Here is a 16,881-nt window from a genome sequence, read left to right on the forward strand (position 1 = left end):
TTTTCCACGTGTTTCAATTGAACTTTCATTTGTGTCAAGCTAATTTTATGTTCTAGTTAAGTTTTAAGTGAGAGTATTGGCAGTGTTCAAAATAAAATTATGAGACCTGCTGTATTGGAGCACATTAGGCACCAGCGCTAATTGTTTTATCCATGAATGATTACAGAGCTAAAATTGAAAACTACCCAGTTTAGCTTTATTACGTTTTTATTTGTCTGACATTTTCTGCCTTTTCTTTTAATTAAAACTGTAGCGGGAACAGAGGTTTATGTACCGGGTAAGGGCTGATTTATGGTTCCACGTTACAACAACGTAGAATGGGGCGCGTCGCTGCGTAGCCGTGGCAAAAGAGCCTGCATGGCAGCGCAGCACCGCCAGCCCGACCGGCGCTCTCTGCCCTCGCCAGAGAGCGGCGTAGGCTGCGGCGTAGGCTCTGGGTCGATTTAATGCGGGACAATGATTTTGGCTTTAGAGGGGGAACATGGGAGAAGAGACCAGAAGAATATAGCGTGGATTAAGAATGAAAGTTGAGCGCTGAGCTGCATGTGTCTCCCGTCGGGGCCATTGCAGACTGCCTGAGCATGGCATGTTATGGAAGTCAAACATGCCTGCCGCCTCTTTCTTCCCCCTTTAAGCTCTCCCCCCTACGCAGCGTCAGCATGTTGTGTTGCATTAAATGTAGTCGGGGCGTGTGACGGCCTGCCCCTCTCCCTCCTGATTGGTCATTCTGCTTCCTGGATGGAAGTTGTGGCAGGTCGTCAGCCCAATTGGCCTCACTTGTGTGTGTGTGTGTGTGTGTGTGTGTGTGTGGGAGCCAGGGTATTTAGGGGCTGGTTCTGGGTTTCCACCTGCCAATGGGGAACTAAGTATTCTTTCCTCCTGCACAATACTTGCACTCAGCATACTTCATTCACCCACACACAGCATACATGACTGACACTCTACATTTAAACCTACATATACTTTTGGTTTGTTTTGATTTAATTTTTACTTTAATAAATTACATTTTTGAATTTGGTGACTCATGTGTGGACTCCCTCTTTGTCACTAACTAGCCCGGTGTGTGACAAAATGGTGGCTCGCCCTTTGGTCTGACTATTGATTTTTGATGCTGGCATATGGTTTGTGTTCCTGTTAGGAATTTTAGTTTGGCCGTAGTTGTATTTGAAGTTATTTAAAGGTTTATCTTATCTTATCTTATCTTATTGGTAGCACCTGTTGAAGCCAATTAGTTAGGTGCCAGTGTTCGGAGTTCCACATGTGATTCTTCTCTCCCTGATTTTCAATTTTGAAGGAGGTTTTGGTCAGTGGAGTTTGGGAGTAGGAGAGCATTTGTCCTTAAGTTTTGTTTTTGTGGTTTGTAATGCTTTGGTTGCAATAAATAAGGTGAGGGTTGGAACTTTGAGACTGGTCTTGGGGAAGGTGTGTTTTCCTCTGTCCATATTGGCAGAGTTTTCTTATTTTAGTTTGAGTTGGAGATTGCCGGTAGTCCTGTTATCGGTTTTGTTTAAGGTTATAGATTTACCTGGTTTTTCTTTAGTGGGGAAAGTGCATGGTCCGACGGCCCATTGCGGGCTGGCCCTGTGCTTACCCCTCTTTTGTTCTTTTTGGCCGGGATCTCCATCTCCTTTTGGTTCTTTACTTTTGGGTTTACCTTTTTTCCTTGTTTATTTTTTCCCCCAGGCTTTGTTTGTGGTTCCAACACTTAAAGTATTGATTTATTTATTTTTTCTTTGTTACTTTGTGTAGATAGTGTAGCATGGCATCTGTAGTGGATGAATTTGATGATTCGCCATCAGCAGCACAATTAGATCAGTGTACTAAGGACCAGTTGCTGCTAATTGCTGAGAAGTATGAGCTTGAAGTAGCAGATAGAAAATTAAAGGAGTCTGTTAAAGTCAGTGTGAAGGCAGGTTTGTTGGAGAAAGGAATTCTTAAACCTGGTGTGGGGACTCGTTCTTCAGTTTCTGCAGATACTGTTTTGAGTTTTGAGCAACAAAAGGAACTTTTGTTGTTAAGGCAAAAACATGAATGGCAGCTAGAACTGGCTTTGGAAGAGATGAGGCAAAAGACTGAGAGGGATAAGTTGGAATTGCAGCATAGAAAGCTAAGCTTAATTCAAGAGGGTAAATTGTCAGGTTCGGCTGATGGTGAAGGCCCTCGGTATCAGTCTGGTGCATCAGTGCCATCTAATACGAGGCTTTGAGATGGTGAAATTAAACGATTCCCCGAGGCAGAGAAAATTCCTCGATCATTTTTTGTAATCGAATTACTCGAATTATTCGATGAATCGTTTCAGCCCTAGTTTGTCCCATAAAATGGGCGCCGCTGTGTTTTGGATACAGTGGAGTGAGGCGTGTTCATGAGTCTATTGTCATTTGCATGTCAGTCAGTGACATTTTACACGGAAAGGAGTGTGTGGAGAAGAAACAAACCCGTTGAACAATCTTTTTAGAAAAGAAGAACTCTGAGTGCATACTAGCCTATTCACACTGAAAATGTGTACATTTGTGATCAGTGTTGCTACCATTTAGGTTTGGAGTTCATCTGAAATGCACCAATTGAGTTTGCTTAGTGTAGTTTGAGGAGAAGTAATTTCCACATATGCACTAATACACAAAACCCACATGCAGATGATCTGAGGTTTGTGTTTAAAGTTCAGTGGGTTTTTGTCTGCTTAGTTTACACATCGGAATTTATCCCACAATTTTCTTAAGACTTCTATAAGTCTTCATAGAAAAGCATGCATTTGCATTACAGCATGCAAACAGAAGATTAAGTATCTCCTGAAGACTATATGATTAATCTGGAGACAATTTTCTGGTATTCCTTTTGGGCGTGCTACAATAGAGCTCAACAACAGTTGAGAAGGCATTATTTGATAGAATGCTTCCTTTCAGTCCAACGTTTTGTGACAATGACTTATTGTTTATATATATATATATAAGTTCACTGAAGACTACTTTTTACGTTGCAGGAGAGTTGCTGCACTGACTGAGTTTTTGTGTGGTGTTACTTTCATTAAACCATAACCCACTTGGATTGCAATGAGAACATTTTGAAATAGGAGAGTTCTGTGGTCCTTGAGATAGGAGACAGAATTTAACAGGTTTTGCCCCCTTCTAAATCTAAGGTGATGGGAGGGGGGATCTGGGGGATCTCTGAGGGACATAGATATCCGACCCTAGAGAATCATTAAGTCAGACTTGCCAGGGTGCAAAGGTCAAGATGTGGGAAAACCACTTACTTATCTGGGAAGAAGTCAGGACTCGGCAGCGATGACAACGAGACCCCCACCTCTGTTGACAATACAACTCAAATTCTAGGTGACACGAAAACCTGTTCCCCCTGGTGGATACATTGAGCCATGGGAAGTTTTTCCCATAGCTCAAACAGGAGGGATGAATAGTATAGTACACAAAGAATTAAATACTAAATACCCTTTAAAAAATTTTTGTAGGGTCTTTCCGACATGTTGCAGATACAATATGCAAAGCAATATGAGGCCTAAGAGAGGTCAGTGTCGTGAAAGGACCTATCCATTTGAAGTTGTTCATATGGATTTCGTTCTTGGAGTGAACTAATGGCCTGTTAAATTAAGGCTCAGGAAAGCCATGGCCTGAATGACGGCCATTAGTCGGAATGTACATGAGAATGTTCAAAAGTTCTTGTGGGCTGCTGGTTTCTGCTCTCTCTCTCTCTCTCTCTTCTAAGCAGGAACTGCTGAAACCAGATCCAGATCCTGATTGGTGAGACGAAAAAACATGGTCATCACCCCGTCAGGATGGCCCCTTTGTGGTCTAGATCAGGACACCGACAGCAGTAAAGATGGCTGAACGATCTACATGCGTCCACCAGTTGCAGTGAAAGCTAGCCTGAAGATGACTAGCCCAAACTGACATGCGACAACAGACTTGAGAGGAGTCCGAGAGATGAAAGAAACTTTTCCACTAATGACTCATGCTGACATGTTAGGAATTGTTCCTTAAACTCTTTACTTGCATTGCTGTGTTGTAATATGATTACACTGATGTACGTTCATAAACTGGTGCTGAAGCTAATGTTACCAAAGCTATAGCCGAATTATGTCAGTTAGCCAAAGTTGTGTCAGAAGACAGACGCTCAGTAGGAGACCACTTTTGGGTCCAGGCTGACTTCCGGCCCCTGGACTGACATAATGGCTAAAATTATGATTTCGATTATTACTGTCATTGTACTGTTCTGTGTCTAAGTGCAATGATCCAAAGAACCATCCAACCATCCACTGGACTAAGGAAGTTAGTCCAGTATTGCCGACAACTCCATCGAACTCTAACTGAGGACAACCTGTTTATGATAACACTGGAGTATAGATTGTTTCATTTTGTTTACTGTGAAATGTTTTAAGCTTTTATGTGTCTTGGCCAGAGTGATTGCTCACTAGGAGGGTCGGAGAGGAATTTTGCCCCATATAATCGGGTTTTCGCCTCTCCCTTGACATATAATTACGCGATAAGCCCTAGCTATTTCTCAAATGTTTGACCTTAAATGTTTATGAGGCTATTATTCTAAGCCTAATGGACGAATTTTAGTTGAAGTTTCAAATTGACAAGAGTAGGGAAATGTGAGGTAAAATCAACCTTTGAACTTGTTTTGTCATTGTGAAACTCACATGAGTGGCTAACAGAAGCCACATCAGCCACTTCCTGACCTACTAGGTTTTGAACTGTCCTGTGACAGGTCACCACTGTAATGTCAGGACTCAATCATACGTTATCACTTCCACCCATTGTCCACTACCCAATGTCTACTGTCTACTGTTTACTAGGCATTGTCCTCATATGATCAATTCCTGTCAAAGTTTCTTAATAAAAGCATCTTCTAGAGGGAGGATCTTTGGGGAAGCTCAGGAGTTCTCAATGAGGGCTACGTTGCTCTGCACTCCTCTGCTCTCCCCCCTTCTGCAGGAGTTCGCTAAAACCCATTCCAAAGTAGTCTCTGTGTCTTTTCTCATTATGAATTTATGTAATGCTGTGTTTAAACCTAACATTTTCCTCCAGTAATTTAATATCCAAGGCAATCTACACATTGAACCCTTTTTAATTCAAATAAGTTAGTTATACATGTATTAACAATTAAAAACGAAAATAAAATGCTGATAAATTTTAGAGACAAGTTAACTTCTTATCTTTTTATTAAAACAATCTAATCAAATTTATTCCAAATCACAAATTATTTCAATCCCATTATAGCCTTGTTCAATACAAACTTAATATAATTTATATAATGCCCATTTGTAAAAAGCTGCCTACAGAATCAAACAAATTAATGAAATGTAACTGTTAATAAATGACTTAAACTGTGGCTCAGACTCAGAAAACAGAAACCTGTCAATCGCTAACTAAAGCAATAAAGGAGTGATTTTATACATCATCAAACATGGCACAATAAAACGGCAGGCTGCACACAACTATTTTCAAAGGTAAACTTGTTATTCGAAGGTTATTTCAGCATCTGCCATAAAAAAGTGATAAGATCAAACTCAGCATCTTTAACTGTCTAAGTGCAACGGTGATCCAGGCCCATTGTTCCACGTAATATGCACACTTGTCACATATGAACATGTGCATCTGTATTTTGGCACGTAAAAGCATAAACTGTACCTAAAATTATAGAAGACTCTTGGTGTTCATCCAGGACACTAACACCTGATTTATACTTCTGCATCCCTGGTAGAGCTGGGGTGTGAACCCTGCGGTGTAGCCTTAATGCTTTCAGATTAACAAGAAAAGTACGGTAATTGGACTTGCTTTTATCATTGGTTGCAGAATTATGACTCAGCTGCTTTCTGCTCAAGCACTTAGAATAAATATTCAATTTCAAAGCATCATTTTGAGTTCTCAGGGGACATAAACCACTTTTCTGGGTATGTGATGTGGATCCAGGACCTGATTCATTCCTCCACAAATCTCTGGCAGAAATAGTGGAGACACCCTAATCCACCTCGTTTCACCCAGCAGTTTATCTCTGTTGTGTATGTGTCCATGACAACATAAATGTAAAACAACTGTTATTCATATCATCTTGCAGCTGTTGCAATATGAAAGTCCCACAAAGAAATGACAAACTCTGAAAGCATTAAGACATCTTTAATGTAAAATGATCCATTACAAGCAGACTTCCTAACATGCAAATGTTTTACAGTATAACAGAGTTTGTGACGAGTAATACGCCAATATGACACAGAGACGTCCAAGTATCTAAAGTGCTGGATAATGATGAGAAACTGGAATCCACTTTTGCTCACAAACATGTTACATTAGCTCTCCAGATACACGTGAACACCCGGCGTGAGTAGTTGTCTTGAGAGGCCCTTTTCAAAGGGGACCATGTTAAATCTAGGAGGAGGGGCTGGCGTGTCCCGCAGCTGGAGCCACCGTGTGGTGAAGCACGAGATGGTCCCAGCCAACAGTGGTGAGGGTGGTGGAGCCACCCTGAAGCCAGCAAACGCCCGTGACAAAGTCCTGATGTTGCCGGTCTCTGAGTCTACAAAAGAAGAAGGTGCAGTCAGTGCATGTTAAGGTGCAGAAAAACTAGTTATATTTATTCAGCATGCAGTGTGAAGACTTACATTTCTTTCAGGTCTGAGTTCATAACAGAGACAGAGCAGTCGTCACTGACGGAGGCTAGCAAGGGGGCACTAGGATGGACATGAGAAGTTAGATTTTTTTGTTTAAGAAAAAGAAAAAACCAATGTGAGATGTTGACATGATGAATATTGACCTATTTGTAGAGAAGGCAAGTCCATTGACTCTGCGGCTATGGACCTTTGCCACCTGGGCGGGCTCGGTTCCCAGGAAATCTTTCACGGTCACTCGGCCCAACTCGTCACCTGACACGCAATGAGCAAGTTAGACAAGAAAAGAAAAGGGAAAAAAAAACCTGTGGGGACTCCACACCGAATATCTGACAATCTATGAGCGGATGGAAGGACGTACCAAAAGCAATGGTGCTTCTGTGGTGAGAGTGCCACGCTGCAGTGGTGGGAGCACAGCTGGGGGATTTGACATCTGAGAGAAACACAAAGAGGACACTGAAGATGCATCATTGTTGCATTTAGAAGTGTGATTCAATATTACAACATATCACATCACTTTCTTGGCTCATCAAAGTAAGAGTGTTGGTACACAGAACAACGAGTGTAGTTACTAAACCACTTACAGCCTATTCTATCAATACTAGGAGTCTGAATCTATCAGTGGGCATTTTTAGAGTGGATCCCGCTAATGTCGCTGGATGATGAACGCATGTTGGTAATATAAACGCAAGGCGTGTTCGGTGTCAGCTCAGGCCCGAAGGCGAGTTGAAGGGAGGGAAGGCGAGTCGGGAAGTGTTATCTATGACTCGATTCTTGGAAAGCTCCCGTTTGTCATTTTTGTGGCTACTTGTCCAAACAACAGACCATCCTTTGTGGTTCCGGACATACGCTGGTTTATGTGTTCCTCGGCTCTGAAGCTGAGTTACTCATCTTGCAAATAAAGGCCCTACCTGTTACCTCCTGCTGCTGCTGTCACCCAGAGTCCTGCACGGGGTCAGGTACCCGACGGTACCCGCAAAAACAGCTGATTTGCGGGTGGTTTTTAAAAAAATAAAAAATTCCGGGTTCGGATCTGGGTGTAAAAAATAGTATGCAGGTCGGACCGCAGGTTTAAGATTGACGCATCAAAATTAATATAAAATAAATACAATAAAATAAAAACATAAGTTGTAATCTGGTTGTAAGGCTGTGACATGATCCATGGGCTGTGACTGCAGCTTGTACCGTGCCATTTCCGTGGCGCGGTACTTTTGTCATTTGCTTATGATTATGTAGTTCTACACTTGAAAAGACAACTTGAGTAAAAGCTATTTTTAAACAAGATTTATCATTTAATCCAAAATGTCTTACAAGGTTAAAAAATAGATGAAGATAAAGTTGGAAAAAATATTGTTAAAAAAAAAAACTGCTAGGGCTTAAGCCAAGTGCCTTATCATTTAACTACATTTCCAAACTTTCCAATGCCTGAAAACGTACTCAACATTGCAACAAAGGCGCTAAGTTGGCAACACTGGACGCGGTTAACTTGCTAACTCGCTGTACGTACTCTGAAGAGTGCAGTGCGATGCTGTAACGAGAGCGAGTGGTGGAATTAGTGTAATTTAAAAATCGTTTCTTGAAAATTTGGATCGATTCAGAATCACAATTTTAATGTGAATTCATTTTCATTTTCCTTGACAGTTAAATCAACCGATAACAGACTGAAGCGACATGTCTGTGCACCTGAACCCAGGTGTGGATGGACTTAGCGACTCTGTCATAGATGCATATACTGGATCAACAGGTGGCTCACCCAGTCTTGAAGCAGGTTTATTTGGCTTCCTCCTGTCCCACATTAAGACACGGCCATCCTGAAAGACAGGAAATAGCATTAGACACAAGTTAATATTAAGAATCTAGTTTTAGACCAAAAGTATCCCTGAAAGAAGTATGGTTTTAACCATCCCATCATTTATTTATGCATCTTTCCCACAATTTGATTGAGGAAGTTTCTTGTAGCAGAATCCCATTTTGTTATTTCTCCTGAAAAACTCATCATTTACATTACTTTGAATTGTTGTCTTGGATAAATTGTTTTGTGCATTTATCTGATAACTAAGCTATAAAATCTAATCTATACACACACACGTTTTAACCATCTTTACAAGTTTATATGGACATCTGTCCAGGCAAGTCTGGTGGTCTTTCCTGCACCATTACAACTCTTTACAGGGCTTTATTTATAGTGCGATACTTGTGTTACATTTATGTCATACAATCAAACATGAAGCTCTCCAAAAAGTTAATTACTGAAATAAGTACACATTAAGAAGCAAAATAAGCTGCAAATGTAGACAAATAGATTAATACATGCAGAAAATACTCAGATTTAACCTCAAATCCAACTGGGGGAAATAACATTTTCTTAAAAGAGTACAGAATAATCAGATTCCTACCTGGCCACAGGAAATGAAGAGAGACTCATCTGTAGGACTGCAGGCGACACAACTGACAGGCTGTGTGTGAACTGTAGGAACACAATAAGGGAAGAAGTTTATATGTCATTTATAGTTTTTTATGCTCGACTGTAGGGATGGGAATTGAGAACCGGTCCCCAGTGTTTCAATTCCTTGGAATTATTTGCAAATTTTGAAAAAGATTTTTTGATTCCTGTGGGCACAAATGCTAAGCAATCGGCGTAAGCCAGCAGTCAATAGTAAACATGGCGCCCAAGGGATACAACCGCTGGTTTCTGGTTACATTGCAGTAAAAAAAAAAAAAAAGATGCCAACAGGGCAACTTGCAATACTTGCCAAGTGGATATTTCACTGAAGGGTTAGGGTTGCAGATTAGCAAAATGCAGTTTAACCGGATTTGACTTTTTTTTCCAAATGAGAATCGATAAAGAACCGAATCGGTGAGCAGAATCGAAAATGGAATTGGAATCATAAAAATCTCATCAATTCCCAACCCTCCTCAACTGTGACAAATGGCAAGGCTGGTTACAAAGTTAAATATTTCACTTCTTACAGAAAAAGTATTTTCCAAATAATTAAAGGGGGCACCAACAGCCATAAGTGAATTGACATTACCGTATATTGAGATATTCCTGAAATAGTGAACAGGAAAAATGAAAATCTTTGATAAACAGAAAAATCCAATGTGAATGGAAATTACATTTTAGACAAATTCCAAGTAAACTGGCTTGTTATGATTTAGAAGCAGGCAACAACTTGCACTCATGCTTTGTAAAAGAGTATCTTTTACAAATTCAAACCTAAAAGTCCCCATTTGAAGGAATTTTTGATTAATTTCAGATGGTGACATCTAGCTATCGCAGTCTCCCGTCCCTACTATCAGCAAAAACCACAGGAAGTGTCTTAGTGACACTTCAAGGAAAAAATATTTTCATTCAATAATAATAGTAATAAATAAGATAATAAAAGGTGCTGCTGAATTGCTTTTATTACCTTCATGTTAATTGAAAAGAATGTTTAGATGTTTTCTTACCATCGTAGGTGGTGACAACTGTTTCCTGACTGAGATCCCAGATTTTAATTCTGTAATAAAAAAAAAAAGAGTGTACTGTTATTAGAAAGCCATTAATTGGGCCTCTCAGAAGTCGATACAAATGTCAAATTCAAAGAAAATCCTGGACTTCTAAACACATGTGAGGAGGCTGATTCCTGCTTTTGTGGTGTTTTATTGCTATAGCTACGATCTTCTAGAATAAGTTACATTTCCCACTCATAATACAAAAAACATCACTGACTGGACATATTTGACCTGATGCTTATCTGTATTTCTAATTTGTCTTCCATTTGTATGTGTATAAGAGTCTAACCGGCAGTCCATGCTGCCAGTAACAGCACTGCTTGCTCCTACGATGGGGCTCACTGTGGTCACAATGTGGTCATGGTCATGTTTGGTGAAGCGATTCATCAGCAGGCGCTCGTCCTCTGCCAATTCCCAGAGCTCCAGGGCACCTGCATGATAAAACCGGTCAAGCCTCATTCCAGCCTCAAACCTTGAACTTCACTTATCTTCTATGAAACTGCACCTCACCTGAATCTGATGTGACAATGATTCCTTTTTCACCCACCCACTTGACGTCAGTGATACTAGCTTCAGTCTGAACACCAGCTTTGCAGAAACCTTCATTGGGGGCCTGCGCAGGGTCACTGTAGATCCACAGAGATCCCTGCCAGCTCCTGCCAGAGAGGCTGGAGGCCCCAAGCAGCAGGGTGCCATCTGTGAAGACAGTCATGAGAACCTACACTGAAAACCCTTGTTAGATTGCCCACAAATCATGTGAAAGATGACAATTAAGATGTCAAAATTACTAGTAGGCCTGTGAATATCAGAGATGAAGCAAGTACAATCGTTAACAACTTGGGTTGCCGACTCCCTGAAAAATATATAAGGGACCAGACGTGTCAAGTAACAAAGTACAAATACTTTGTTACCTTACTTAAGTAGAAATTTTGGTTATCTATACTTCACTGGAGTAATTATTTTACAGACGACTTTTACTTTTACTCCTTACATTTTCACGCAATTATCTGTACTTTTTACTCCTTATATTTTAAAAACAGCCTCGTTACTCTATTTCATTTCGGCCTTTAAAAAAAAAAACTATCCAGTTAAATTGCTCCATCCAGATAGAGTGAATTTGGTTGTGGTTGTGGCTCAGATGTTCTTGTCCAGTTTTGTTCTTACATCCGTTCCCTCAGATTCCTGCAACTAAACTTGGATGTACATTCCATAAAGGTTAGGATAAATGATAACATGCCTCTGAAGTTTGACTTTTTGCACCATTACAATACTTATAGGCAAATAGTCATCATATCTGCTGCTCTCTGAAACACATGTTAATGCTCAATAGTACACATATATGGTTCTTTAATATATTTGCATTATACTAAGATGCATTCATTTGCAATGGCTTTTGTCCTTAAAGGCTTTTTTCGCCCTTACATTACTTTTACACTTTAAGTAGTTTTGAAACCAGTACTTTTATACTTTTACTTGAGTAAAAAACTTGAGTTGATACTTCAACAGGAGTATTTTTAAACTCTAGCATCTATACTTCTACCCGAGTAATGAATGTGAATACTTTTGACACCTCTGTAAGGGACACCTCATCGGCAGGGCCGGACAACCCGATTGCCTTCATCCTTCCTGGCGTGGTGAATTTTTTTTGCCCCTTTTTTTGTGAGTGAAAGGATTTTTTAACTATTTGACTGATGCATATTTTTGAATGCCATGAACACATGGAAAACAAATTATTATCCAGCAATTAAGTTTAATACAAAATAACAAAATGAACTGAATAAAAAGTATCTTTCTTAAAACACAAACCTGTCCTGCTTAACTTAAAAATTGTATAAATTAATATAAAATAATATAAAAGAAAGCAGAACATCCATTCTGTAATGGTGCACATTTTTAGTACAATAACAAAAGTGCAAACAGAAAGTCTGTAGAAAACTTGTAAACATATTTGTGCCTCAAAGGCCATGACTGTAGCTACAGTTGTAGTAAAACAGAAAAAAATAACTCATGAACTCAACAGCTCAATGCCATTTTCCATTGGCATTGTATGACTATTTTCTGACTCTCACAGTAATACGGGACAAAGTGCGTCCCTTTTCAGCTCAATACGGGATGCTACTTTAGTTTATAAATACAGGACGATGCCGTTTTTCATGGAGTTGGCAAACCTTAAACAACAAACCAGCGGCTCCACGTGTTTCTCCTGGTAAAATCTGCTGTTTTCTGACCTGATCTGTACTGAGCCGCGCAGAGATGCTTCTCCATGCAGGCAGGAGCACTAGGGGGGATGTTCCACCGGTTTTCCTTGACCATGTTGCTGTCACCCGCACTTTCCATCCAAAAGTCACTCTTCAAATGTTTACTCTTGAGATTCCCAAGTAGACTTGAACGTTCCTTCTACGTTTGCTAGCACCGCCGACACGACAATACAACCGCTGTTGCCTTTGCTTTATCTGATATATATTATACGATATTGTATTTTAAAGGCGCAATGCTATTCCTGTTTGACAAAGCAAAGAAAAAGTAACAATGTAAAGGCTCCGTGTTTTAAATGAATGAACGAGTGGACTACAGGGACACATGGAGAAGGTAGACAAAACTTCCTGTCCTGGAATCTTCTTCGATGGTCTGTCCCTTTCTTATGACGGTATACTGCCCCCCCGTGGACTTAAAGAAGAACTATTTGGATGTCCCCAGATGGGAAAAGATTCGTTTAGATCTCATTTATCTCACTGAGGTGAAATACACCTGCTACAAAAATTATCCCACAATTTGAGTGATATCATACAAAAAATAGTTTTACTTAGTTTTTCCACACATTAACAGCTGTTGCTCTGATGAACTCTCAACATTCATAGAGTCTCAGAGTAATCAATCACTGTGCAATAATAATAATAATAATAATAATAATAATAATAATAATAATAATAATAATAATAATAATAATGATAATAATAATAACCACAATCATATGCTGTAACAATACAGTGCTTTACATCGACATTAAAAGCAGCAAGACATAATTATATATTAAATAACAAATAAAATGAAATAAAATTATGAGAAAAGAAGGTAAAATAATAAAAAGCACAAGTTGCTGATTTAAGAGTATGCTTAAATAACAAATAAATGAAATAAAATGATAAGAAAAGAGGTAAAATAATAATAAGCACTTACAATAACCATGTCTACCTCATACTGCTGCACATTTCACTTTAAAATAAATTGTATATATGTTAATAAGAGCTGTCATTTGTCTATTTACTGTACAGTGAGCGAAAATAACCAAGTCAAATTCCCTTTGACCTGACTTGGCCAAATAAACATGATTCTGACATTACATTATCTCCACCCTGCCACATACCCCTATCGCCTGACTCAGGCCAGGGACCGTCCCGCCTAGCCAACCCCCCCCCACTCGGAGCGGGAGAGGAAGCCAGGGACCGCCATCTGAACTCCCTGCCCACTCAGAATCCCGCATAGAGAAGGAGGTTAGAGAATGGGATGATAAAGACATGTTTAGAGGCTGAATTTCTAATTTATTTAGCAAAAACAATCAAAAGCTTGTTTTTAAGACATTCAAGGCCTGTTTAAAATAGGTATTAGATGCCATAATAGGTCCCCTTTAAAGATCTTTCTCACACGTTCTTCTGCCAGATATTCACAGAAAAGCTCACTACACATTTGGACCTATGAGGTCCATCCTGCATCCTCCCCCATCTGCCCACCCCCCTATCTGATCCAACTCAATCCCACATAATGATGAAATGACGGCTCATCTCCTCTTTTCATCCAAATGTCCAAAACATATAGCTGCGCATCCAATGACATGACTATAAAGTCAATCATCGAACCACGACCTCCAGGGTCCTGATGCTTCGTACATTTGTTAGCACTTTTTGAACGTGGCATGGACAAACTCCACCTAGCACTGAAGTCCAGACCCAGAACATCACATAGATTAGCGAGGTGTTTCCTCCCAGTCACAAGCCTCTATGTACCATCTTTGTACTATGTGCTCAGGGAACAAGAGTAAAACTGCTCATACAAAACCTACAATACTATTGGTTCATACTTTCTGTAAATAAATAAAAGTTCAAAATAAATGTTACGACTCATGAAAAGGGGAAGTAACATAGTTTTTAGGGTAGATGAAAGTTGTTTATTAACAAAAAGACCGGCAGACCCGTCTGGCCGTTCTGCCAGCCCCAGGGACGGGCCCCCGGGCTGTCTCGCCGGTCTGCCCTGCCCCGAGAACGGTCCCCTGAACTTTGACTGTGTTTTGGCCTGGGCACTCCTCCGGAGCCCCTCCGCCCACCCTGGTTTGGTTTTTTGGTTTTTTCCTTTTTTAGGGACATCTGGGATCTGTCCCTTGAGGGGGTGTTCTGTCATGGTTGGTCCTCCGGCCCTCAGTACTTTTCCACTCACCTCTCTCCTGCTCCCCCCATCTGCCAGCCACACCCACCTCGCCAGTCACTCCATTCACCTGCTCTCCCAGCTGCAGCTCCTTAGCAATCAAGACAGTATAAAAGCTCCACTCTCCTCCACACTCACTGCCAGTTAAGGGAAATGAGATGGCAGACAAGATGGCCAAGAAGGCAATACAGAAAACTGTGGTGGAAATGAATGTGAATATTAGCAAGTCTGAAGTTAAAAGTGTGATCTGGGAAAAAGTGAATTTAATGTGGCAAGAAAAATGGAGCAACGAGGTCAAAGGAAGGCATCTATATAATATTCAAGAGAGCACTAGAATTAAAAGGGTGGGTAGTGGGAAAAGAAGAGAAGAAATTGTATTGACAAGGCTAAGATTAGGGCATAGTGCCCTAAACAAAAACTTGAAGATTATAGGGAAACATCAGAATGGTTTATGTGAAGATTGTCAAGAAGATGAGACAATAGAGCATGTTTTACTGAGTTGTAGGAAATATGAGATGGAAAGGGAGACTATGAACAATAAATTGAGAGAATTGGGAGAACAGGAATTTAATATTAAAAGTCTGTTAGGAATGCAGAATAGAAAACATGTGAAAGCATTAATTGAGTTTTTAAGAGACACAGAATTATTTGAAAGAATATAGTAAAACAAAGAATGAGTGTATGAATCAGTTTCAGTAGTCTGGACCATGAAAATGATCCAGAAGAGGGCGGTAATGCACCGGAAAAACTGGATGCCAACCGCCAATAAACCTCAAGAAGAAGAAGAGAAGAACACTCACTGCCAGATCGTCTCTTAGCAATCTCCATGTAAGACCTTCCAGCGTTTGATTTCCCATTGCCAATCCTGCCTGTCATTGGGCTCTGCCTTGTCTCTTGTTCTCCGGTTCCCCGACTTTGTCTTCGGAACCTGAAACGGATTATTGCATGATCCTTGTCCTGCATTCCTGCCTGCTCTTCGCCCTGTTGTGGGAAATATTAGTCCCCTGAAGCCGGCCCTTCGGATCCTTAGTCCCCCTAAGCCGGCCCCTCGGACTCTTATGCCACTTTTGCACTAGTATCACCTTAGCTCGGTTCTACCCGTTTTGCGCTTTTGCATTAGGGCTGAGACGGGTAGAGCCGCTCCAAGCCAATACCTTTTTCTGTAACCATTTCAGCGAGGTTCTATAGCGGGCTGAGCTGGGACTATTTCTGAGGTCACCACCCTCCGCGCCACTGATTGGTCGGGGGGCGGGGCCGTCAAACGTTTGAATCAGGAAGCGGGAGTCAGCGCGAGGCGACTCGCGGCTCGCAGCGATTTTATTATACAGCAAAAACGTCTGTTTGGTGATCCAACTCTGAGGTGCAGATGTTCATAAACCTGGTGGCTGTCGAGAAAAAATTAAAAAAGCGATGTAGACGGGCTGTTTTTTTCTCAGCCGCTCCTGGCTCCAGCTGATTTCTGATCTGCGCCGACACGAACAAAGGTGCTGCGCAATCGAGTACGTCACAGCAGCTTCACCACAACCTGCCCACTTCTCCCCTGGCTGTGGAAAAACACACGTGTGGAGCCGGGACGAGCCGCGCCGAGCCGAGTCGGGCCAAGTAAGTCCTAGTGCAAAAGTGCCATTAGTCCCCCGAAGCCGGCCCCTCGGACTCTTAGTCCCCCGAAGTCGGCCCCTCGGACTCTTAGTCCCCCGAAGCCGGCCCCTCGGACTCTTAGTCCCCCGAAGCCGGCCCCTCGGACCCTTAGTCCCCCGAAGCCGACCCCTCGGACCCTTAGTCCCCCGAAGCCGGCCCCTCGGATCCTTAGTCCCCCGAAGCCGGCCCCTCGGATCCATAGTCCCCCGAAGCCGGCCCCTCGGATTCTTAGTTCCCCGAAGCCGGCCCCTCGGATTCTTAGTCCCCCGAAGCCGGCCCCTCGGACTCTTAGTCCCCCGAAGCCGGCCCCTCGGATCCTTAGTCCCCCGAAGCCGGACCCTCGGATCCTTAGTCCCCCGAAGCCGGCCCCTCGGACCCTTAGTCCCCCTAAGCCGGCCCCTCTGATCCTTAGTCCCCCGAAGCCGGCCCCTCGGATTCTTAGTTCCCCGAAGCCGGCCCCTCGGATTCTTAGTCCCCCGAAGCCGGACCCTCGGATCCTTAGTCCCCCGAAGCCGGCCCCTCGGATTCTCTGTTCCCCGAAGCCGGACCCTCGGATCCTTAGTCCCCCGAAGCCGCCCCCTCGGACCCTTAGTCCCCCGAAGCCGGCCCCTCGGGTTCCGTCTGCTCAGTCCCGAGCACAGCCTTCCAACCTGTCCGCTCAGTCCCCAGAAACGGCCCCCTGACCCGTCTGGCCGGTCTGCCAGGCCCAGGGACGG

At 42.1% G+C, this 16,881-nt stretch overlaps 1 protein-coding gene across 1 annotated transcript; it reads right to left on the reverse strand.

The window, feature by feature from the left end:
• Positions 1-6,122: 6,122 nt before the first annotated feature.
• On the reverse strand, positions 6,123-12,730 carry wdr77 (WD repeat domain 77). Its single transcript, XM_061728498.1, has 10 exons — positions 12,340-12,730; positions 10,622-10,807; positions 10,401-10,542; positions 10,067-10,116; positions 9,013-9,083; positions 8,370-8,427; positions 6,978-7,049; positions 6,763-6,871; positions 6,611-6,679; positions 6,123-6,525 (listed from the first exon to the last, which is right to left on the reverse strand). Exons 1-10 carry the CDS (start codon positions 12,446-12,448, stop codon positions 6,378-6,380), a joined length of 1,014 nt encoding a protein of 337 aa, XP_061584482.1. The 5' UTR covers positions 12,449-12,730; the 3' UTR covers positions 6,123-6,377.
• Positions 12,731-16,881: the final 4,151 nt, after the last annotated feature.

The sequence above is a fragment of the Cololabis saira genome, chromosome 8 (genome assembly GCF_033807715.1).
Source record: "Cololabis saira isolate AMF1-May2022 chromosome 8, fColSai1.1, whole genome shotgun sequence".
NCBI lineage: Eukaryota > Metazoa > Chordata > Actinopteri > Beloniformes > Belonidae > Cololabis > Cololabis saira.